General features: G+C 47.1%; 1 protein-coding gene across 7 annotated transcripts in view; it reads right to left on the bottom strand.

Moving 5' to 3' along the window:
• Positions 1-15,465: 15,465 nt before the first annotated feature.
• Positions 15,466-25,589, bottom strand: part of SLC15A2 (solute carrier family 15 member 2) — a 50,100-nt gene continuing 39,976 nt past the window's right edge. For all 7 annotated transcript variants that reach the window (XM_027462083.3, XM_027462084.3, XM_038182578.2 and 4 more), the window contains 6 exons: positions 24,027-24,073; positions 22,698-22,808; positions 21,203-21,299; positions 18,781-18,927; positions 17,636-17,740; positions 15,466-17,128 (listed from right to left, as the gene is read on the bottom strand). In XM_027462083.3, the coding sequence (XP_027317884.3) occupies positions 16,952-17,128; positions 17,636-17,740; positions 18,781-18,927; positions 21,203-21,299; positions 22,698-22,808; positions 24,027-24,073 (684 nt within the window). In that variant the 3' untranslated portion in view covers positions 15,466-16,951. The remainder of the gene's footprint in view (positions 17,129-17,635; positions 17,741-18,780; positions 18,928-21,202; positions 21,300-22,697; positions 22,809-24,026; positions 24,074-25,589) is intronic.

Genomic DNA, 25,589 nt, shown 5'->3' with positions numbered 1-25,589 from the left:
TATTTTATTTTATCTTATCTTATCTTATTTTATTTTATTTTATTTTATTTTATTATCAGAAGGCATGTTGTGTACAAGAAGAGCTGTTTGATGGACCCTCCCAGCAAAGTGCCCATCAGAGGGTGCAGCAGGGCTGATGTTCACCAGCCCCATTTCTCCCAAACCTGGCCGTGGTTTCCCAGCCTCTCCCACGTCACCAGCTGGCAGGGGCATCTGATCACATCACCAAACAGCAACTGCCTCAAACTGATATTTTGTGTGCGTGACGCAGCTTCTTCCGCTTAATTCAATCACAGCATGATTAGCTTACACTCCCTGGCACCTGTTTATTTGGGCCAAAGGAGCACGCTTCCCAGCTTTTATTTTCATGCTTCTGGGTACCACAATCAGTGGTGACAGAAAGTTTCTGTTTCAATTAATGAGCGAGCAAAGGAAAGGAAGGGAGAGGAGCAGGGACAGAGGAGAGCTGGTGATTGCTGAGGAGGATTAGGGCTAATTGCCCTGGTTCACTGTCACTAGCAATTTCCCAGGCAAACCTGGAGGGCTGGAGACACCTCAGGTGCTCGCAGTGTTGCTTTTGCCACCTCCACCACTGCTCTGGCCAGCCTGGTTTAACGTCCCACATCTGGGGGACATTGCAGGTGGCAGTGTGATGATGGGGATGGGACCAGCAGTGTGGCAAAAAGCTGCACCCCGCACAGACAGGCTTCAAAAACATCCTGCCAAACTGCATGGAGACAACAAGGTCCAAAACACCAGGCATGGAGGAGAAGTACTTTTCCTCTTCTTTTCCTTATTTGTTCCTTTGAGCTAAATTTTTAGTTCTAAGTGCCCCATGCCAGTCTAGGAGCAGACCCCATGAAGCCCTCTGTGTGGAGAACATATGTTTAGAAATAACGGGAAGCTTTTATCCACCGCAAAACCTTTGCCATAAAACTTCATAAAGTGAATTTTTCCTTCAATGGGTCCCCTGGGACCTAAAAAATAAATATCTGAGGATTCATGTAGTAGTAAAAGTCGATAAAAGTCTTTGAAGCAAATAGGCTATTGAGGAATTACGCGTGGAAGTGAATGGATGGATTCCTCCACAAATCTCTTCACGGAGGTGCGCTGACATAATGAAGACACAGTAGGCGCATTAGGAAAAATCCCCTTTTTAATAACAGCTATGCCGTGTGGTATTCCTAAAGTGATGGCTTGCCGGGTGGGAAATCCACTTAGCAGCGTTTAAGTGGAGGGGAGGTGGAAGGAGGCGGCCTGGGCCGGGACCACACGCAGCAGTGACAGGGGGATGGCAGCGAACCCAGGGCTGAGCCGCGGCCTGTATCCCCTTGTCCCAGTGTCCCCACACCGCTGTCACCAGCAGCTCCCCTGGCCCCACTGCCTACCCCGGTGCAGCCGGCCCCATGGATAAGCATTGCTCTCTGCTTTCGTTAGGATCCATTTCATTTTTTCTGAGGAAATGTCGGGCCTCCATAAACCCCCTGCTGCTGACTGCAGAGGTCTCGGAGGGGTTTTGGCTGAGCAAGCATTTCTCTTGTAAATCTAAATATTTGTACTACAGCTGTGTAAACAGTCAAAACTCGAAGGGTTTTTATTTTTAACCTCCCTGATTTCCAGCAGGGGATTAGGATGGATGTATTGTGTAGTCTTACGTCGCCTTGTGCCATTTATTGCACATTGACGAGCTCAGTCTCCTTTCTGGAGGTGTTTCTCTGTTATTACTTATATGGCAAATCCAGATGGATGGGAATTAGATGCTTGTTACTTTATATTGCACTGTCTACCCAGACACCAAATGTTCATCTGTGTGAATGCAATGGTCCAAAATTTCTTCTGGCTTTCTCTGGGCAGGATTGCAAGGTGCTGCCGGGGAAGGAGAGCTGAAACCAGCTCCTGTGTGCTGTGCCACTTCGTTCTTTTTAAGTGCTTTACAGCAAAACATAGCTTGGACCAACTTGTACAAATGCAAAGAAAGAGCAGCCAAAATGTCGCGCCGAGGCAGCTGTGCTGTACAGACGTGCTGCAGACAGATGTGGCAGCTTTTCACCTGAATATTAAACAAGGAGTGGAAGGCAGTCCAAGCCTCTGAAAATTAAAGGTCTAAATCCATTTAAATTTACAAACTCTGTAAATAAATAATAAACCAGAACACTGCAGCTCCTGCTCTAAATGCATTCTGCCTTGCTGTGATGTTGAAGCACTCCTGTATTTCTCTGCGTGTCCCAGAAGCTCTGGTTTACAGAGCCGAGCTCCTTCAAATGCACCCACCTCTGGTCACTGCAGGGCCCACATGAGCACAATATTCAGTGCAAACAGCACCCAGTGTTTGATGTTTGGTGATCTCGTACCGGCCCTGGAAAACGTGCTCCTGAGCATGAGCTGCTCTCCAAGGCTTGTGCAATGCAGCAGAACCCCTGTCTGTCGTGACTAATTGAGCCCCGATGGTTTTCCTTTATCATCTCAAATGAGCACAAAGGACTTAAGGGGTGTTTCACTGAGTGGCTGGAGGTCCTTCTGTTCATTTGTTATATCCCATTTTCAAAGTCATTCTTTGACTTTTCCCTCTGAACCCATTTCTCTCTGGTGTTGCAGCTGCTTTTGTCCTTCTGTCCTATTGTCACCGCTGGGCCGAGAACAATTCCTGCAGCCACACAACCCTGCAAGGAGCAGAGACACATGGATGTCAGCCATGCAGCTGCCCAAAAACCTGCAGATTTGGGCATTTTGGGTCGAGTGCAACTTCCCAGGGCCATAGGGCACATGGCTGGGGGACTAGCAGCACCAAGCAATGATGTGGCTGCAGGTCACTTTTTTCGTGCCATTTCAATTAACAGTCCCAACGTGTTGAACAGACCTGTCTGGTGTTAATCTGTGGTTAATTGGGTCAGGCTGGATGGCAGCAGCAGTGAGCACCAGGCAGCTCTTAGCACGGTCTCACTGCCTTGACCTCTCTGCCCCTGTGCCATGGGGACCTGTGCACCTCTCCCCTCTCCACCACCTTCTGAGAAACCTGCAAAATTTCATGCATCGTCTGGGACCCACTCCATGCTGCAGAGACTCGTATCTCATTTACAGCACTCCACTTTCCCAAGAAAAATCAATGCTCGTTTACATTACTACCATACAACCCCTATTTTAAAGTAATTCATGGCTGGGCTGATGCTATTAATTTTATTAAGCCGTTATTAGTGGGCAGATATTATTCCGCTCCATTGATGCTAAGTTGATGCAATTACCACTCGCGAGCCGAGCACCATATGTCTGGAAGTTTCAATTCTGTTTGCAACCTGAACGGTAAAACCACACCACACCAGATGCTGGTGGTGGGAATCAGGGAGCCTGCTGATTTCCAGGCGGATTCAAAACAAGCAAGGAACTGACCAAATTTTATAACTTAAATCCTTTTAAAGCAGAAGCACTGATATCAGTCTGGATCTGAGCTATCTGTGAATGCACCGTGCCAAAGGCAGAAATGTGCTCAGATATTCTCCTCGAGCCTCCCGGGTCTTATAGTCCATAGAAATCTCATCAGTGTGGATTACCAGTTAACTGAAACATCCTCTGATGTGAACAGGACATTTTACACATGAGGCCAGCTAAGGTTAGCTCTGTCTACACAGAAAATGTACCAACCATCAGGAAGGGCCATGTCCAGCTGCGGATGCATTGCACTCTGCTTGCAGGGGATGGATTTCACCCAGAGGCCTCAGAGCGCATTTTCCTCTTTTCTGTGAGAGAAAAAAAAAAAAAAAAAAAAAAAAGCAGTGTGGGAATATGAGACAAAACAGTGCAAATCCTACAGTCTCAAACATCCCCCAGGAAATCTAACCACAAGAGTGACCATCTGATCATGAGAGGTGTGATGAGTCCCCAGGAGAAGAAGGGTACAGGAACCCCGTTGGTGATGTCCACCCCACTGAGTGGCCATATGGACACAAGGGAAAAAAAAAAAAAAAAAAAAAAAACTCTTTGCAGCCAGAAGGAATTCAAGACTGCAGTTAAAAATAAAAATAAGAACTTACACAGCTTGGAGAAATATTAGCTCAGCCACATCCTTGTGTTCATGGACAGAAATGGGGTTTGTGTGTATCTGCAGGTCAGAAAGAACCTGTCACTCAGGGATTGGGAGAGAAAAGAGAGAGTTCCTGTGCCAGGAGCTTGCAGTGTAAATAAAAGGTGGTGGGTGGATGGGAGGATGAGTGGATGGGTGGGAGGATGAGTGGATTGGTGGGTGGGTGGGTGGATGGATGGATGGATGGAGAGTGCACATCTGCTGGGGCTGCCTCTGTCTGTAAGGCCAAGTGTCCTCTGCTGAGACTCAGGCCAGGGTCCCTGCAGGACAAGCCAGAAGGTACCGTGCAGCTGCTGGCTCCTGCTGATGGCTGCTGCTCCGGAGCGAGCAACTGATTTATGGGGCCCACTGCACTCAGCTAAAATGCTTGTTCAACATCATAAACCAGCAGCCTTGTCTCCCACGCAAAGCAAAGAAAGGGAGAAACAAAATGAATGCTTTTCTCCACAATTGAGATGTTTCCTGGCAGCCGTGGAGCTCTGCAGGGCATTTGCACTGGGCAGCAGGGCAGAGAACGGCATCCCCACCTCGGCTGCCAGCAGACTCGGCCACTGAGGCTCTCCACATGGGGACACACTGGGAGGGTTCCCACTATCATTCGGTGCCCAGGACGGGGCACAGCAGGGCAGGAGCATCCTCCCTGAGGCACTGAGGGATGGAGGAGTGGACACAGGGGCTCCCCAAACCCAGCATTTCATTAATGAAGTTGTTTGCAAGGTGGTGCCAAAATGAAAAGCATGGCTGAGTGGTTTATTTAACCCTTTTGGAGGGTTGGAGACCAGTGTTGAAGCTGCCCAGCTGCAGGTGCCAGCAGTGATGCATTTGCTGCAGAGGTTTGGGGAGCCTGGAGCATGGGCTGAACCCATCCCTGGTGCTCAGCACCCTTCTTTGGGGGACAAGGCACACGAGAGCCCTCCCTGCCTCTCCCCACGGCTCAGAGACCCTGCTGGAAATGGCAGCAGGGTTTGGCTGATCAGCATGTGGGGATCTGCTTTATTTTAGCTGCCCCCAAAAGGACCGCATGCAGGGACAGATCAGATTAACAGGGCTGATGGAAAACATCCTCCCCTTTATCCCCCCGACAGCCGCAGCCCTTTATCATGTCTGAAGACAAAGTTTTTCAGCCATCAGTTTTCTGCCTCGGGGCTTCGTTTCTCTCCAATACAAGTTTTCTATTTCTTCTCTGAGAAAAAAAATGGAACATTTTGCTGGCAGGTTTTCCAGCCACCCTTGTGCATTAGGTGTGGCGGCGGCCAGGGCTGGCACATCTGCACCCACCCCCCATACACTGGGACCCTGGTGAGGACAGGGTGCAGATGGCAGCTTGCCAGCCATGGCAGGGGGAGGAGAAGAGAGAAGTGGTTCCTTGCTGCTCAGCCTGGCACCACATCCCTTCACCAGCCCCCTCAACCTTCTCAGCCACATTAGCGACTCGCCACGCTCCCTGTGCCAGGACCGGATTCAGCCGTGCTGGCATTACGAAAGTGTGGAAGGGGCTGGGACACGTGAATGAAGACAAATATTCGGACAGCCCCTGATGGGCCATTTTGCTGGCTTTCTTCACGTCCTGCAAGGTCGAAGATAAGACCACCAGCAAGGGCCATATCCCTCCTGGAAGGTGGAGGGACACTGGTGATGTGGGGACAGGATCCCACTTACTGGCGTGGCATGGCCAGCACCGGGGTGTCGTGCACCGAAGCTGACGTGCTGTGTGATGGATTTGATGCACTTCACACTGAACTTGATGCATGGCTTTGGAACCAAATCCATCACCTCTTCTGTCACACTCCATATACCGAATCAGAGTCACCACCTACTGAATTAAAAACTTCACATGCAGTTCACATCACACCATAAATCAGGCCAAAATGGAATTAAATGCATTGTATGCTAAGAACTCATTAATCAGTCCGTAAATTAAACATGAGACAAGCCTGTAAGAGTGGATGTGCCCAGATCTAGCCCCTAGAGCACACGATGCTGCTGAAGTCTCTGAGCTTCTCCACCTGTCTCGGAGCACATGTCTGTGCCAGGACCTGCTGGGTACCAGGTCTGGCCCTGTCCCGAGCCCACCCGAAACCTGGGCACCCCACAAATCCTGCAGGTGGCCCTCAAACCATCCAGACCCCACCTGAGGGAGTTCAGACCTGAAGGACAGAAGCAAGTCAGAGCCAGGCCCTGCTCCTCCTAGGGGGAGCAGCAGCAGGAGGCCGCGAGGGCTTTGTGCCCCTTGCTGGCAGCTGGCTCACACCCAGCAGCTCTCCCCTGCAAAGGGATGGGCTCGAAACCCCAACAGCCTTGGTGCTGAGCATCCTTCTCCTAAGCCCTCAGCAGGGCTGGAGGGCTTCTGGTTCCCTGACTGTGTTTGGGCACCTGTAACTCAACTTGAAGGCAACAGGAGTTTAAAAAATCTCTGACAGGCCTGTGGCAGGAGCACAGAGCAGGGGCCTCTGGCTGCTCCAGGCCAAAGTTAGAGACTGGGCCGAAGACAAGGCTTCCGAAATTCTTAGCTAAAACCAGGCTTCTGATTTCCCCTTCTTGTTATCTGCATTAAATGTGGCTTTTTGTCACACAGTTCAGGAGGCCCCAGGGAAAGGTGGGACAAACTCCCAGCCCGTCAGAAACAGAGACCTCCTTGGATCTGATCCACGCTGTTTCCTTTTATTTTCCTATTCATCTGGTCCTCTCAAAATCTGCTCAGAAGCAATTAGAGCCTGTCAGCTAGAAGCTGATGCAACTTTTATTTAATTAGCCCAGCAGCCAATAAAGATCCCATTCATCAATATCTCATGGAAGGTATGGCTGGCGGTGGAAGGAGGGGCGAGATTTGTCATTTCTCCCCTACATCCAGATGGCTGCGAAGCATCTATCAGTGATCTGATCACACGCATGGACACGTGCACATCTGAGGAGACCGACCAGCTGGGAGGCATCTGTCCAGAAAGCAGTTATGGGGGAAAATAGTGCAAGACCGTCCCAGATGCTCCATTAGTGAGTCCTGTCACTAATTCAGGCTCCAGACCAGCCTGGGCAGCAGGTGACCCTGGTGGGAGAGCAACTTTGGAGGGCTTTTCCTCTCCTGCCCCATTTTGCTGCCCTTCCCAGCAACAGGAAAGGGTAGAGATGTGTAAGGAGGGCCCAGTGCCATCAAGGTGAACTGGGGCAGGCCAGGAGAAGTATGGATGGGGATTTCCCCATCCCTGCTGCCATTGCTCTAGGAAGGGGGAGAACAGCCCCCCTCACTGCCCATAAACATGTTGGAGGTGGGAGAGGGGGACAGGGGAAATTTGTACCCAGAACTGATGGATCCCAGCAAAATTTTGGGGCATTCAAGATGTCAGAGGTAGCTCTTGGGGTGACACCTTCCTCACATGAGAGCTTTTCCCTAAGTTGACTGTCAGAGCACCAAACACTTGCCTGACCTTCTGCTGGACCAATATAAGCACATTTGGCTTTGGGGCTTTTCCCAGAGAGCAGGTAGGATGGCCAAGAGGATGGGGACCCGGGCCTGGCGCTGGTCTCATGGGACAAAAGGGAGATTTCACCTGCTCAGGCCCGCAGGATTGGGCCCCTGACAGCATCTGTTGCCAGCACTGTTTGCAGCTTCAGCATTACAACTCCCCGAACTGCAAGAAAATAAATCAATTATTACAGGATGGTTCGTAGTTGACAAACATGAGTGATGGTATCTTTGTAATTAATGATTATGAGAAAGCAGCTGAATAGTTTGGTTCCTTGTGGCTGGTTTGATATGTAATACACAGCAGTTGGTGCAAGCAAAGCAGGTAGCTGGAGCTAGTTTATCCTTGGTGTGTCCAGACAGAAGGTGCACCTCCCAGACCTGCACACCAGGCTGTTTTCTCTCAAAGCTTTAACACCCCGCAGCAGAAGAAGTGGGTTAAGGAATACACCACATCCAACCTGAGCCTGTGGTTTAACTGCTTATCAGATAAAAAGTAATGAAAAATACTCCCTCTATTAACAGATTATTTTGAGCCAAGCTGTGGTGCTTGCCTGTTTTTATTCTCTTCCATCAAGTCTTGTTTGATTTGGCTTTTTTATTATTTTTTTTCCACTTAAGGCCCATGTGATGTGCTGTGCTTGGAGTTGCCAACTTCAGACATTTTTGCTGGTGTGACGTTTGGCATTTCACAGCTCCTGGGGGCTCCTCTTTTAAGGGGACTCCAGGGTTTTGCTGCATTAAAACAAATATATTCTTTCCAGGTCGGGTGTGGAGAAACCTATGTGTGGCATCCAGCTTCCAAACTCAAAAGAGAGAAAAAAAAAAAAAAAAAAAAAACACTCACACACACACACAAAAAGAAAAACCCTCAAAAGTGTTATCTTTTAATCATCTTTTCAAACACTATTCCCTTGGGGAACCCAATTCACAGATTTTCCGCTAACAAAAGGTGATTCTTCTGGAGAACAAACTCGCTCCTCATCTCCAGCGCCTGGCTCGCACACCACTGAGCTCCTGCATTGTGCACGCGAAGCCCACGGCCAGGAGCCGCAGGGCAGCAATGGCATGGTGCCCAGCGCCTGGCCCAGCGCCCAGCACGTGCCCCGAAGGGGCTGTTTCCTGCTTTCTCTGAGCCTCTATTTTGCTGCTCCCTTCCCCGGGAAGATGCCCCTGCCTCTGTGACAGCTTCCCCGCTGGTTAAACAAACCCAGGGGGAAGCACGGGGCTTTCCCACACGGTGCAGCACCCTACTTGCATCCCCTGCAGACAACTACTGCACAGCAGCCTTCCCCAGGCAGATGTGAGGACGCGCAGTGAGGACCAGGCCCAAGCACCTCCTTCTGGGTCTCTCCTTTCTAGAGAGGCTCAGGGTGGTCTCCTCACTCCTGTGCTTGTGCTCAGACAGGACCAGCCTCGTAAAGCACTCGCAGGCTGAGCAGGCCCAGCAAGCCCAGGACTAGGAGAGAAAAAGAGCTCCTTTTGCCAGCACTTCATGTTAAGCTTCTATATTTAAAATGACTACTTAAATGAATAAATGAATAACAGGTCTAAGCACTTTACCAAGCAAATCCGATTTCTGCTTAGGAGAATTGGATAGAATAAAGCTAAAAAAAATTGCTTCGAGGATGGGATTTAATTGAAAGTGCCAGCACAAGTTAGTTCCCTTACTGCGTTTGTAGGTTCAGAGAAGAAACTTGCTAATGATCAACTGCTTTAAACAAGGTCACCATTAATACTGACTTTAGCTGTCAAAAAGACTGAGATTGCAAACTAAGAGGGGCACAAGGAAAACCTCTTAATTTGTTTGTAAAATATTTGCAAAGTGTCATATCAATAACGGATAATAAGAAAATGTTGGCCCTCCAGAGCTGGTGCACACTGCAAAGCTTTGCTGAATTGCACCTAAACTGTTATCAATAGCATATTTATTATTATAATAGACGAAAAACAAGCTTTCTGGCTGAAAAACAAGATCAATTTGAGCTCAAGCTATTTGGATGTATTCTAAATTAAAATGCAGCGTGAATGCTCCTAAGAAAGAAAGAAAGAAAGAAAGAAAGAAAGAAAGAAGGAAAGAAAGAAAGAGAGAGAGAGAGAGAGAGAAAGAACAAATAGGAAAAGGAAAAGAGAAAAGAGGAAAGGGAAAATGAAAAGGAAAAGGAAAAGAGGAAAAGGAAAAAGAAAAAAAGAAAAGGAAAAGGAAGACAAAAGAATAGCCCTACTGCAAGTGCATATGCCATCTAGCTCTGACTCAGTAACCTGAAAGAAAAAAAGAAAAAAAAAAATAAAAGGAAATTGTATTTGTGTCCAGCCAGACATTTCTCATCTTCGGGGTTTGATTCAGAGCCTAAGCTAACAGAGCTTTTCCTAGTGGGTCAGGATCCAGCCCCGGGCTTGAGGGCTTGATGCAGGAAGTCAGCCAGATTGCGCTGAGCTCCTGGTGCAGGTCAGGATTTGATTAGAGTCCGGCAAAGAAACCCAGACAAAATCTATCTTGCTGCAATCAAAGACAGCCACAGTTTAGACAGGGAGGGAAAAAAAAAAAAAAAAAAAAGAGAGAGAGAGAGAGACTGTAGAAGGAGAAAAAGCAGCCACCTGGGTGAAAGGGGACAAGGTTTCATTCCTGGGACAAGTGCCTTGGGGACTGAAATGGTCGGAGCGGCATCTCACCCGCAGCGTCACCACATGCATCGAAACCTGCGGGAGACCAACGTGCCCTCGCCTCCCCCCACAATTAGGGGCTCTCCGACACCTCCTGGGGCTGCCTGCCACCCTGCAGAATTAGGCTCCTCTTTTGTTCTGACAAAGAAGAGACCAGTGAGTTGCAGACTTCTCCCCGTAGCTCTCTAAATAATTGCATTCTCTTATGTCTTTTAATCACAAGCCCCATGAGGCCCGTAGTACCACGTGTGCAAGCCAAATTGGCCCATCAGATCAGTTTATCAAAGGGGCCTCATTTAATCTCAGTCTTTGATGAAGATAGCAGCCGTCAAAGCCTGCCCTAATGATTTGCTGAGTTTACTTTGCCTGCAGATCTGCGGCATGAAGGGCACTTGGCCTCCAAGCACGGCATTGCTAATGGGAAGCCACGGCGAGGGAAACAAAATTGGCAAGAGAGAAAGGAAGAGAAATCATAGCAGAAACCTGGAACAGCTCTGGAGACTGAAGAGGCAAGATAAACCCCGTGGTGGGTGTCACCATGAATAATATCATGAGACTGGTCAAAAAAATTTGGAGGCAGAAGCTCCCGTGGAGTGAGTTATTGCTACTGTGAGACTCAGCAAGGAGAGGATGAGTCCAAGGAGAGCAAGGAAACGCAGAGCCAGGGGAAGGAAGGAGCTCTGGGGAGAGCAGCCTGACATCAGAGCCTTTGCTGCACAAAACCAGCTGGTTGTGAGGCACTCGGTAACGTTTAATAGTTTTCAGCTCCGACAGAAGAGGGAACTCAGAGCCTGCATTACAGCAGCTCGAGGAGCGCTGCGGGCTGAGAGAAGCAAGCACAACCCGGGGGTTTCAGCCAGCACGTACAGACGGGTGGTGCAAAGAAGGGCCAAGGAAGCCCCCCTGGTGGGGATACAAAGGACTCTACTGGCACCGTTAGCTCAGGGGGATTCCTCACGGCTCCACCAAAGATGGATGGGCCATCTGACAGCAAACAGGCAGGGCCATTTATTTATTTCACTCAGAGACTGCAGGTGCTCAGAACAACCTTTGGGGGGAAAACAGAAGAAAAACAGAGACGTGAGCTCCAAAAGAAAAGCCACAGCCAGCAGCCAGCAAAGGGTGAAATGCAAACATTGCTCTGGCTGCCTGGTGCCTGCAAAGGTCCTGCTGAAAGCACCTGCAAGCCAGGCAGGCAGGGAAAAGTGCCCAGCACCGTACATACAGTACACACATGCTTTTAGCATTGCACATGACGTGGCAAGGTCTGGGAGATGACTGTCACCCATGAGCTGGAAGAAGAAGGAGCAGAAAGTGCCCACCATGGGCAGGCAGGTCTGGCCTGCGACCCTGTGCCAGGAGGAGCAGCTCTGCTCTGCAGCTCCAGGGCCTCCAGCAACTGTGGGAGGCTGGAAAGAGCAGCCTGACCATAAATAATGTATGCTTCTGAATTATCTGCCCCCACAAGATGCATAGGGCCACACAAGGTTCTCACAAGAGGCCAGAGCCAAAAGCAACTGAGGGTAGATGCCCTGTTAGCACCCAGATACTTGGCTCTGCGTGGTTCCTGCCCAGACACAGTGGTGCCATGGGTGAGAAGCTTTTCTGGCCTCAGCCACGTGGGCAGCATGACACAGGACAACCCTTTTCTGCAGGTCACGTTGGCTCCTTTTCCTTACACACATGGGTACATCAAACAGGACAGCTCGAACAGACTGAGCTGCATATGCAACAAGAAAGAAAATGTATCTAAAAAGTGATGTTAGCTCAATTTTTGTGCCTTCAGCTGGGCTGCCAGTTGCCACCCTGCTGGATTCCAGCTGCAGCTCGTCATTGCTCAGACTGAATTGCTACCTTCTGCTTTGGGTTTTGACTTTCTGCAAGCATATTGCAATTTGAATTAAACATTAAACCGATGTTTTTGAGAGTTTTGTTGTTTACCTTGTTGATTAAGAGTCTCTGGGGTCCTAAGTTCTACCCTAAATTTAGGTCAGTTCTGGCTGAGCCCTGCAGGATAGCTGCTAAAACTACTCATTAAAAACCCAGAGATCAGAGTTGATCAACTGGCAGTGGGAACCTGTGGCGTGGCTGCTCCGCGTCCTGGCAATCTTCTGGTCTACAGATACTCAAGGCAGGCTAATGTTGATCTAGTGAAACACAGCATGGAAAGAGCTTGAGGAGATGCAGCAGCTGCTTGATCCAAAGCACATTAAGAGACAGCCTGTTTGCTTCCTTATTGACCACCTGGGATGACAGGGAAGGAGAAGCTTTAAGTGAAACAATTATTTTCGTTCATGCAATTTCTGTAACACGGAATGATCCCTCCTTAGGGCAAAAAGTTTCACGATCCCCCATTTCTGTCTTTCTGGGAAGCACTTTGCAAGAGATGGAAAAGCCTTACAAAGCCCATGGGCAGCATGCCTTACAAAGCCCCAGGGAAGCAATGCCACAGCTCGGACTTAGGCAGCCTCACTGATCTTGCTTTTTTTTTTTTTTTTTTTTTATCCTAAATTGCTCAGGAAACCCAAGGGCCTCGCAACATCTCATCATATGTGACAGGTTTATCACACGTGTTGACATGAAGGACTAGAGTACAGCCAGCTGGAACCAGAAACGTTTCTTAAATGCTGTTGTTTGAATCGTATCACAATAACACGTGCTAACAAAATGCAGAGCCTGGTACCATCCAAAAGTCAGCAGCTGTGCTATTTGCCACGAAGCTGAACTCCCAGGTTTAAGCTGCTGTTGCTAGAAAATGTTTCTTGTGGCTAGGAAAAGAAATTCAGCACAGAGAGGAGAGCAGATTATTCCTCTGTGCGTGGCCCAAACTAAACCTGCTGGTTACCATCCCCGTCTAGGGCAGACCAGGCAGAAATGAACCAGCATTTGCGTCACCCTGGTAAGAGAGCCAGATCCTGAAAATGTGAGTGGACTCAGACTAATGAAAGAACAGTTACTTCCTGGTGTAAGTGATGCTTCTTTTTGCCTTAAAAAAATAAATCACAAATGAAGCACAACTTCTGGAATAAGGGGACTATGGGGAAAGGGAAGAAGAGAGCTGCAAGCCCCTTGAGCTGCACAGAGCAGCTTGCTACCTAACGATGCCCTGGTGCCTCAGAAAGAAGAGGTAAATTTAAGGGGCTCATAGCCAAGAAGTTGTTTTGCTGAGTTTGAGATCTCATTTTTATGCTTATCTCATGCAAAACTGGAAGGAAGTAACGCAGGCCACACTTAAAAACTGCTAAGGGGAAAAACATGTTGGACAGCAGCCAGTGCAATTGGAGGGAAGTTTGCTGCACTAAAAGAAAACTTGATCAGAGCGTGTCCTTCAGAGAAACAAACACACATGTACACACCTCCACAGCGGAGCAAACCCCTGCAATCTCCACACAGGCTTGTGTAGCTCTGTGCCTAGAGGTCCTCATCAGCTCATTACCGTCCCTTAGCTGGAGATGATCATTTCTGCAGGTCAGCCTCCGAAACAGCTGGCGTGAGCTTCCCCTGATCAGCTGCAGGGCAAACTCCCCCAGCAGCTGGGAGTCCCTTTGGTGGCAGGCAGGGCTGGCCAGCCAGCAGGCTGCTATTTGCCCTCAGGGTTTCACCCAGCTTTACATACACAATCACAGTTTGGGCTTCCCCCTCTGATCCAAATTCTAAGTATCAGTAGAAGTAATAATTTTCTAAAACTGGGTGTTAAAAACCAAGCGTGGCCCTGTGTCTGGGCTCTCTGCATATCAGAAAAACCCAGAGGCCTCAATATCTCACAGAATCAGGCCCAAAATCTTCGATGCTGCCCTGAGTCCATTTGAAGGTGATGAAAGGGCTCCTAGGATGGATCTAAGATAGAAATGCTATGCTGAACGTGCCGTTTTGCAACCTTCCACTGTTAACACAGGGGCAGCTCTTCCTTACAGCCCCCAGCCTGGTCCTTGCTGGCACGCCCAGGGAAAATCCCTCCAAACTGCTGGTGTGTTTCAGATCAATGGGTCCAGCCAGCAAAGCTCTACAGCTGCAGCAGAGGCAGTGAGGAACAGCCCTGCCAGCAACCGACCAGCTGGATCGGAGGGGAGCTGACCTCCCACAGGTGGGGAAGGAGTAACTGCATCAGCTGGAGGAGAAACCTGAGCAGAGCCTTCCACCCCCTCGGGCAAAAGATTCCCTGGAGGGGCTGCAGCAGCAGCCCCCAGCCTCATGTTAGCACTTTATTTACAGCATTGGCTTCCTGCTCATAACCTTCCCAACTGTGAACTGCAATTTTTCTCCCCCCAGCATTATGGCGATGGTTTGGATCACAGAGATGTTTGGAAAGGGACAATTTGGCATCAGGAGCCTAAAAAGCAGATACAGATGACATCCTAAATGTATCTTTTACGAGTTTGGAATGATTCCTTTAAATTAAGCTCAGAGTGTGTGACAGCTTCTGGTAATGTCGCCAGTAAGGAAATAAAACATAAAAGTCAAGAGGTTTTTGAGCCCATGCAGTCTTAAAGATCACATCCTTTGAGCACCTTGCTTTCCCTCATGCCACTCTGAGCTGCGATGTACGAAGCGCTGCCCAAGGAAAGTGCTCCAATAATTTTCAGTTGTCTTTTCACCACATATGCCCTCAAAGCCAAGCACACTTCCAAATTCAAGGATTATAAAAAATTAAATGCTCCAATAATTCTAAATCGTGTCTGTTCAGTGCTACTGGAGCCTGTCCATTCCTTCAGTTTGGGGTTTTCTGTTCTGTTTGCAGAGGGAAGGGGGGGAAGAAATGCTTTCTATTAGCGCTTCAAATTGGAAGCCAGTCAAACAGCATCATAGCAGAGTGATTCAGCAGCCTCTGAGCTGATTCTCAGTGTGTCATAAAACAGGGTTTGGAAAACAACAATGCCTGGAGGAGAAAGAACACACACAAAGATTCATGGCAAGAGAACAATATCAGAAAGGAGCAGAGGGATAATCCTCGCTTGGCTTCTGAGGCGCAGGTCAGATGGCCTAATAGATGGCTTTCAGTGCCCTTCATTCCCCACTGAGTTGCAGGGTTCAGCTGCCCGGTTCCAGCTACCACAGCTTAATAAATGGCTCTGCATCGACCGAACCACATTAAGCGTTTCCGTGTGCACACCCGCAGCCTGTTGTCTCAGATAAATGACAACGGCCCCCCTCTGGCGCAAGACCCAGATGTTATTTCACAGCAGGCAGGAGCTGATGCAGAACTCGTAGTGCAAGCTCATGACCATTTAGGACGGTAAGCAAAGGAAGCAATCTGAGGCTGAGAGTCTTCCAGGTGCAAACCAAAACGTGGGGTTTTCTCGGTCTTATTGAAGAACACACACAGACAGCAGCACATTACAGTACCAGAGATGACAAGTTAAGCATATTCCCTAGCACCACCCTGAACAGGAGTGAAATTAAACATGTATTTCATTATATAACCAATGCCAAGTTGGAAGAGGAAAGTATCATCAAAAATCTATTCTCTGTGAACCTGAAAATCCTATTGACTGTGAACCTGAAAATCCTATTGACAGCCCTTTTGTAAAGTAAGTCATACCTGGCCCAACTGCAGCCTTGGAGTGGCAGAGGATGGCAGGGGCTGGCTTGGGAGTTTCACTACATCAGCAATGATTGAAATAGTTCTAATGCAGAACAACAACAATCACAGCTTCATGTAAGGAAGGAAAATCAGACAGTTATATCACAGTTCTGCTAAAATACCTACATCCAGAGTTTGGTAGAGAGACAGAAAATCAGGTAGGAAAAAGAAAAATCTCATATGCCATGGTCTCATTTTGTAGACTGAAAAAAAATGATAAAGTGCATCCTTGTTTAAGTCACTGCGGGATACCTGGGATTTTATAGAAACTGCTGCAGTGTGTCTCCCAGTGGGGAATAACTGAAGCATGAGATGAGAAAACAGCCATACCCTACCTTGCGGTGGCAGGTACTGTTAAAGGAAATGTCCAATATAAGCTTAAGATGGCAAATAACCGCCTGGATTCCTGAAGTAAAAAAGTGTAAACCAATTCTCTAATCATGTCTAATCAAAGAATACTATCAGCCAGTGCAAACTTCTAAGAAAAAAGCATGTATCAGAGAGATGGTAGCATGCATATCTTGTTCAGTAGTGTTTGGGGAATATTTGAGCCTGCAGCATTTAATTCCCTGTTATTACTTCTGGGCCTGGAGCTGAAAGTCATAAATCAGGGCCATTCATAATTTGCAATAATGGGGTGAAATACTCATAAGGAGAGTTACATGATGAAATCTTTTGGGATTGTAACTCTTCCAGTCAGTGATGATTGCATTAAAAAAAAAAAATCTTCCATCATCTCTAACATCTATTATTTCCTGATTCCTAGACTGGGTTTTCATCCTTTTCCCCCAACATCTGCAGCTTTTGCTGTCATCTGGCATGCCCTCCACCCTTACCTCCCTGCTGCCCTAAATATATGTTTAAATCAAAATCATAAGAAAGTATCCCTTGCTTAGGAAGATGGGCAGGTTCTAAATTACACTGTATTTACTTATAAGCGCATTTAATACCAGACGAGCTTTCACAGGGAATTTTGCTCTGATTTCAGGACCCCTACTGTTTATATAGAGGGCTATTTTGTCCCATTTAGATGGTGGCTACATTTTGAGTAATAAAGACTGCAGTGCTATAAAATAAAATAACATGGTCCCCATTTTTCTTGCACCCTACCACCTACCCAGTTAAAAAAAAAAAAAAAGAAAGAAAAAAAAAGATCCCAACCCATGATGTGTTAGAGCTTTGTTTTCTGAGTAACGAGACTAATCATGTTTCCTCTGCTTGGGGTCTCTGTCTTCTCTTCCTTTTCTCGTAGGTCCTCTGGATCCACGCTGACATAGAAATATCCCATGATGGAGAAAATAATGCACACAGCAAAGAGTAGAACAGTGAACAAGACAAATTCAGCCCACTGGGAAGAAAGAAAAAGAGGGGGAAAAAAAAAATCAGGTCAGGAGATCCCAGACCCCCAGTCCAGAGGGTTTCTTTGCACTTCCAAGTGCTTCTCAAAGCACTAGGTTAAAGTTAATTCCCAGAATCCAAGACTGCTCACAAGGTAGAAGCTTTCTCATCCTGTTCTCTGGTATAGACACAGTGTAATGATTAATATATGCACTATACCTTGAAAGAGACTGGTAACATTGGGCTAGCATCATTAAACCTTTTCTTACAAGTCTGCCCTGACTGGAGTACACCTACCTGGGCTTTTTGCCCACAGGATGACTTTGGGAGAATAAATTTCCTGGCTGAAATTTCCAGCCAGAGCCCTGGCTGGAAAGAAGCTGGTGCAGACTGCCAGCACCCCATGCAGGAGCCCAGGGCTGGGCAGAGAAGCTGTGTCTCCAGAGCACAGGCATCCAGAAGCACCACCCAGGGCCCGTTTTAAAGCATTGGCTCTGCTGAAAGCGCCAAACCATACCTGTGCCATTGGTGCAGCCTGGGCAACGACGAGCACAAAAGTATTCCCAACAGCCACCGTGAGCAGCCAACCTGCCTGCAGCACCGACTTCATGCTGGCTGGAGACTGAAAAGAGGAGAAGGGTCTGGTCAGTGCCTGCAGTGCTCTGCCCCCACGTCCAGCTCACCCACCACCCCTCCCCTGTGATGTCCTGCCAGGTACAAGCATCCCTGGACCCAGCCTAGGAGGAGATGGTGGAATTTCCTTCGCACAGTGCTTCCTCTGTTAAGTCCTACAGCTGCATATAATGAGGTTTCAAAACATGTCATCCATAACAAGAAGGAGGAAAAGTCACTGCTGTTGCAGAGCTGAATCCTGATCACCCCCAACCTTCATCAGCTGAAATTGTAAAATTGGGAAGCCCGAGGGCTCGCACAAGTTCTGAAGCTTGAAGCCTGGTGCCCTGTGGCTGCACATCTTTGGAAAAGAGGCTGGATCCTGATGTTAAGCTTCCTGACGATGTAAGGTTTTCTATATTTCACAACAGATTGTCCCACTGGATTAATCACCCTCATTAATAAACATCTGCAATGTACTCCCCAAGGACAAATGTGAGTAGCTTCTGCTTTTTGATCTTGCAATATCTCAGTCGTCTCTGCTCATAAACCTTCTCCACAGACAACCTAGTACACCACAATCAAATTATCCACTGCATTCTCATTACCCCTTCAATCTCTCACCTTAAAGCAGCTTCCAAGCCCCCATGCCACCCTGTAGTCCTTGAGATACTTCTGCATTTTTTTTCACTGAAAAATACATACCCAAAGTATTTGGGAGAAAAACTTTCTTGCTGGGAGAAAAACCTGGCATTACAGCATTCAGAGCTTTCCCATTAAATTTAACTTCTATCCATTTCTGTTCTGTTTTCTCAGCTTTACCAGAAAAGGGGTTTCCTGAGTATAATTGAGAAAAGCTATCTTCAGAGTATGAATGAATTTAGCTTGAAGGCACCCAGCAAGCTGCTTTATAATCCTACTTTTAGCTGAAGAACAGATAACATTGTTAGGAAGCCAAAGTCATGCCAAAGGACGTATTGCAAGTCAATGGCAGATACAGGAATAAATCCCAAAGTCTAATTGTAAGCCTCTTATCTTTAAGTGGAGTACCTGAGAATAGGAGAAGGCCAGACCCGTAATGGAGAACATCACCTCTCCAGCAGATATTAGTAAGTATTGTGGTAGCTGCCAAGCCATATGGACACTATTGGCTTTGATGTCTTCTGACTTCCATGTCTTAACAGCATCTCCAGAAACCTAACAGGGAAACAAAGGCGCATTGATTAGCTGCTGAAAGATCAGATCCTTCCTGGCTTGGACTGCAAGAGAGAACATATTAAAATGAAGCTTAAAGCAAAGACGGAAGCAAAGCTCTGACCTGGAAGCAAAATATGGGCCTGATCCCTGCCATATCCAAGCCTGTTGGGAGAGGGCTGACTCCTACTGCCCAGGGCACAGGTGGCAGCATGCAGATGTCCCAGCTAGCTCACGGTCTGCAAGAGCTGCATGAGTTACTGCAGGCTGGCAAGACCTCGCTCCATCTACACGGCCACTGTTTCCATTTCATCAGCACTGTACAACTCCCCCACTATAATGGTGACACACAAACAAATCCATTCCAGGAATTCAAAGAGCAGCATAGGCTGTCCCGTATCAGGTGTGTTCAGATAGTTAACGTAGCTGCATTCCTAATTCCTTTTGTTTGCTTTCCTAGGTGCAATTAGTACTGCCTCTGATGCATAGGGAGTCAGAGAGAGATTTGACAAGCAGTGTGGAAAACACTTGGTCGAAATGACTTCAGGCATAAAACCTTGTGTTTAAGGAGTATTTTGGGAAAATACAAGGGATGTTTAGGAAATGGACTTGATCACCGTGCAGGGAGGCAAATCAAGGGAGTGTATTTCAGAAGGCTAAAAGAGGAGAGCTGTGCATTGCTCTTCAGCCCATAAACAAATGTCACGAGCACCATACTACAACCACACACTGAGGAAGGTTGGGTAGAAGGCAGCATCCCCATGATTTAAGTATTACAGTTCAGCCACATTAGCAGACTAATGTATTGGAGTCTTGGTATTGGATGTAGCACTCCCAGCAGAGGAGCAGGGCACAGTACAAATCACTGCAACAATTAAAAATTATCTTGGCCTGGAGCAAACTAACTCTCTACAGAAGAATGAAACTACAGGACAAGAGATGGAGAAACAGAGACCCAGAGGGGCTGAGGCACAGAGCCACCCCTGAGCAGCCACGGCTACGAAGAGGATTTCTGTAGATAGGACCACAAAGCGGGGTCCTTACCCACAGCAATGTGGGATGCACCTACCTCATCTGGCCCTGACTAAGCTGTGTTACTGGAGGCTCTGGGGCAATGATCTTTGTCTAATGTTCTTCATGAAACTAAACGCAGCTTCTCATCATGGGGAAAGAGGCTTGCTGCCACAGAGGTAGGGTCTGGCCCATATCACTTCAAGTGTGTGTGTGTTTTACGTACATAAATCTCCACACTCACAGATGGCAGCATCTGCCTGTTCCCTCCAGGACTGTGCATCCCATTCCAGCTACTGGAGTTTAAAAAAAAAAAGCCAGGTGTTTTGCAGCTATCTTTTTCCCCCTACATATTTGGACTCCGCAGACATGAACAGATTCCATTAATTGCCCAACAGGGAGATGTTATTGCCAGGGAGTAGCTGACAGCACTTTGCTCTGCTCATCACAACACAGTAGTCAAAGCCCCAGAGGGCAGCTTAGCAGTGTGTCCTGTCAGACCTGGTTTGTCTGTGAGCCCGTGCAGTGGAAAGGTTAAAGTGGGTACTAAGCTGATCACGTTCATCTCCGTGGCTCCTGCCAGCTGGACCAGAGCTGGAGCAGCGTGCCTAAGAAGCTGGCAGGCAGGCAAAGGATTCCACCCTCTGCGATGTTCACACCCCTGGGTTGTTCAGAAAGCCATGCCTTGACTTTACAATGAGCTCCAAATGAGCTGTACAGGGCGAGAGAAGGAAAAACAGATGAACAATCTCACCAACCTCCATCAGCACTTTGCCCTTTTCTTCTTCCCATGCACGTCCGCAAGCCTTGGAAGATCAGCCTTCAGGTCAGTAAGTGAAATGTGAGGATAAAGCAAACTGTTTCTGCAGAGTTCCTCAGGTGTGAGGTATTACCAGGTACGGTATTTTAGAGACTATAAGCACCATTAGCTCTTGGCGGTGTCTGCAGGAGCTCTTTGCTATGTGCTGGCACAAACTGCAGGCCACGCAATTTTACATTGAGGATTTCCATCAAGGAAAATACCTTACTTCTTGTGTAGCTTGCAAGATCTGGCAATTCACAGCCTAAGGTGGACTGAGTACCCATTCACTTTGCTTGTATACGTGCCAAAACCATCTACTAGCCCTTGAGTAATGGACTGCCTTCAAATGGCTACTGCCTAGTTCTTGCTGAGTGGAGAAAGCAAGTGAAAGTCACCAACATAAGAACAAAAGCACTGCCAGAGGCCAGAGCAGAACGCACTTGTTACCATCACCAGGTCACTTACATTAGTTACCACAACGGTGTACGATGCGCCAAAGTCAAGCAGCCCGAGATCCAAGGTGAATTCCCCCATTTCAGTTATGCATTTTCCATTGCTGTATCTAGATACAAGGATGAAGCACAGCATTTTCTGGTTATTCTCACAGACAAAGAGCACAAGGCACAGCTAACAAAAATGCCCCTACAATGGACTAGGGAGGATGAATGATGTAAAGCTGCAGTCATGTTAATGTCAGAGCATCTCTAGAGTTCTTGCCATATTTTCCTTCCAGAAATACTTAGACACTGACTAGAGTTCACCTAATGACCCGGGCTATTACTAGCATTTTTAAATGCGGCTTCTTCCTAGCACGGATTTCTCTTTTCCCCCAGATTTATTTTACTTTCAAGTTTTTCTTCACTCCTTTAGGAACCAGACACTTATCTAGGGACAGACAAGTTAGCCGGGCTCAGGCAGCCTTCAGAAAATCAGAGCTACACACCCAGAAACCATGGGTGAAGCTATTGCTTCCTTTCAATAGAACAAGTTAGCCATCGTATTTGTTCTTCTGGTTTTGAATGTGTAAAGCGGCACAGATGCTCAACAGCATTGCCACAGTGGTTGCTACATCCTTCTAAATTGCAGCAATAAGTATCTTGGATGGAGCTGATGCAGAGAAAAGCCATGAGGCTTTTGAAACATTGCAAAGGCCAGAAATATCCTCCAGGAGCCAACTCCAGTGCTGCCAAACCAAGGCCATATGGAGCTCCTGTCTAACAAGCCCAGTCTGCAAAGCCGTGTGATGTTACTCGGTGTTACCAGCCCACATACCAACACTTCGTGGCCTGGAATATGAATTGGTCTTTCTCTGAGAGCATCCTAACACAAAGACCTCAGGCCTGAGAGAATATCAAAACAGAGCAGGTGCCACATGGCAGAGGGGACTTTTCCATCTCCCACCTTACTTTGCACAGGAATGGAGATTCTCTTCCCTCCAACCCCACGCACAATGTGAATAATAGGTCAGAGAAAGCTAAGCCCTGTATTTGGACTTCTTCTAAAAGCTTTTTGGGTTCCCAAGATTCCTTTGACCTGACTCTAAGAAAATCATTGCCTAAATTAGGATGGCATTACTCTCATGTCGTAGCAGAAATGTTTTCAAGCTCTGTTCCCGATGATTTTATCTTAAAGCAATAACAGCCATGGGAAGGGAACTATCCCAGGCACTGTTTGGAACTTGAATCTATTCAGCTAGATATTATGCACAGAGGTACTGATCTGCTATCCTTTGACTTGGACGCTTTGCAGACTAAATGCATAGTGCTTCTGTACACACACAAGTGGTCCAGGGCACCTGCTCTGCACAGAGATGATAATTCTGCTTTTTTACAAACATCTGCCCACACAACCAAATGCCAAGACAACAGTAATGAAATTTTTGCTATTTTCCTGAGAAAAGCCCCATGGTATCCAAGGAAAGGCTTCAAAAAGGACCTTCAGCACAGCAAGGGAAACTTACTTGTCCCTCTCTAGCAGCAAGTACTCAGAAACACCGTAGTTCTTCGGAACAGCAACGAACTGTTTGCTGTCAATGGTGAGGTTGGCATCTTGGCTCAAACCATTAATGAATCTGCAATGAAAGCATATTAGGCTGTCACACAGGGCAGGAGGAGCACAGCATTAGACACTTTAGAAGCGCACCCTCTATCCCAAAGCATTCTGTAACTCCATAGGCTTATACTAGTTTGTCCTGCAAGCTACCAAAATATTAGCTTGATTCATTCCCCAGTTTTTCCAATAAAAGATTAGCTTCCCTATTGCTGTGTAATTTTACCGCCTTATTTTCTCCCTGTCACAGTGACCCCTACTTCTTGTGAGGTAGAACTTACCAGCAATCTCTTCTCAGGCACCTTCAGAGATTTCCCCTGTATATGATCAAGAGGACAGATCCCCAGTGCCCCCCAGGAAACTATAAAGGTGGGAGTCCTGATGGGTGTGTGCACCATGCTGGAATACTTTCCAAGGAGTTTCTACTAGTGGGAACGAGTTTTCTAGCAAAATAATGTGCTTTCATCAAAACAGTCTTCCATGGGAAGGCACAGGCTTGGGGCTGTTAGTGAAACCAAACACTTTTAATGTGATCTATGTTTTAAAATATTTTGGTTTTCGGTTATTGAAATGGAGGGGAAATCCCTGAAGACAGGCAAGGGCTTTATGAAAGTAACTTTAGAGGGGGAAAAAAGGATGTCTTCCTAGTTAAACCTCCTCACACATTTTTGAACAGAAAGTTCTAGGATTCTGTCAAAAAATGCTCACAGGAAAATAAAAAAAGTTCCTGACTGTGGGTATTGATCAATTCCCCCAGGTGCTGTTTAGTCAGCAGGAGCCTTCACAAACACAGGGCTACGAACGTACTGTTCTCGTTGTATCCACTTCAGTACAAATTTGTACGTGAGGTCGGATGAGATAAGTGAATGTCATGGGCTGGGCCAGTTTGCAGAGGACAAACGGCAGCAGCTCCTTTCTAGATTGCTTCTTCCCTTTCTTTCCCAAAGAGATGGGACACAGGGGGATGAATGTATCGCCCTCCCAGGGGAGGGGATCTTTTACGTTGCCATCTCAGCCCAGCCACTCCTAGGCAGTAAATGGCAATAACACTCAGCTCCGTGTGGTGAGTGTGGGAGGTGGCACACGGAGCACCCTGACACCTGAAACTTTTCTTGCAGAAGAAGCATGGACCACATTTTAACCCGAGAACACCTAGGCTATGGTGCATACAGTTTGTATTAGACAAAAGCAGTTTCCCTCACCCCACCTCCCTTGAATCCTCAAAAAGAGCCATTCATACCTAACAGCTGCCAAACCATTTTCTGGCTTTGCTTTCAGGTCTGTAATCTAAAGAGGGGAAGAAAAAAGAAAAAAAAAAAATATCTGCATTAATACAGCCTGATAAACAACATGTAAGAGAAAATACCTGTGCCTGTGGAATTACATGTGTTACAAGACTGTGGAAATTGACTGGACTCTCACATTAACTTTATATCAGGCCACAGAAGTGAAGCCTTGGTACAATGAAACCAATGGCAAAATTTCAGCTCCACCTAGGGCTTAAGATGAAATCCTATGTTCCTTCTCACCTCCTGTACAACACAAGCTACAGAGTTTCAGCCAGTTATCCTTCTACTGAGGTATCTAACACCCACTAAAATAAGTATTTGTCTCGATCTGAAGATAGCAACAGAGCATTATCCACATTACCTTTTCAGTGATTAATTACAACTAAACACAGGTGCCATATTCCTACAAAAACAGCAAATTGCCTAACTTCCAGAGCTTTATTCTTGGATTTCTCATTGGCTTCACAGAGCCTAAAGCCAACAGGGAACATTAGGATACTATTCTGATCATCATGCATCGCTCACGTTTTCCTTGACCTTCAGTACTCAAGAGAGAAAAATGTCTCATGGTGCAGGCAGAGAGCAGGAGACACCAAGATGCACTGATTTATTTTGTAGTCGCAATCTCTGCGGGCACATCCTTGGATTGGCAACCTGGTTGCCAAATTTTCTAGCCCTTCCTTCAGGCTTTCTTCCTGGTGTTAAACCGCGAGCTTCTAAGCAAGAATCCAAAATTTCAGCATCCCTATAAAATGTCTATTCTATTTCAGTGTGATATGCTGATCCAGAAATAATATATGCCCTAAATAATGAATAGCCATAGTGAATAATAAATGTCAGAGCAATAAATAATAAACAACATCATTTCTTTCAGTGGGAGGCACATGGGGATTAACACACTAGTTCATTGCAGGCGGGCTAGACAAATTATTACTCACTTTCATCAATGATCCCCAGAGCTCTCAAATTTATTTGCTGCCCACTCAACCACCCACAAAGGAGAAGAAACCAGTTTCAGATTGGATCCTTCCAAGGAAGCATCCTCACCTGAGTGAGGGAGGCAAATCTAGCATGGGTTTGGGGGAAACTGGCATGGCCCATGGCCACTCAAGGACAAGCCCCACAACACAGCAGTGATGCTGCCATTGCCGCCTTGTGTTGCAGTGTTGGACAGTATAATTTACTACATTGTTTTCCACACCTCTCTTATCTAGTGCTGAGAATGACAAGTCAATAGCATCACCCAACAGCGCTGCATGGAAGCCTGCCCATGCCAGGGGCAGGCTAGATAGCTGGGGCAGCACAGAGATGCACTGAGGTTCAGAGTTTGCTTTGCTTCAGCCTGTCTCAGTCTTTCTTTTCATAGCGACTGTATGAAAATCAGTGTATGAGTATCAATTCCTAAAGGAAACAGCACACAATCATCAGGGTCTCAGGGAAACTTAACAGCACTGTGTGAAAATGAGCCCCGGGTTCCAAACCATAAAACAGAAGAGAAAAAAAAATAAGGAAAA

Source organism: Anas platyrhynchos, chromosome 7, assembly GCF_047663525.1.
Source record: "Anas platyrhynchos isolate ZD024472 breed Pekin duck chromosome 7, IASCAAS_PekinDuck_T2T, whole genome shotgun sequence".
Taxonomy (NCBI): domain Eukaryota; kingdom Metazoa; phylum Chordata; class Aves; order Anseriformes; family Anatidae; genus Anas; species Anas platyrhynchos.
The sequence above is the reverse complement of the archived record's forward strand: the minus strand, read 5'-3'. Positions and strand labels throughout refer to the sequence as shown.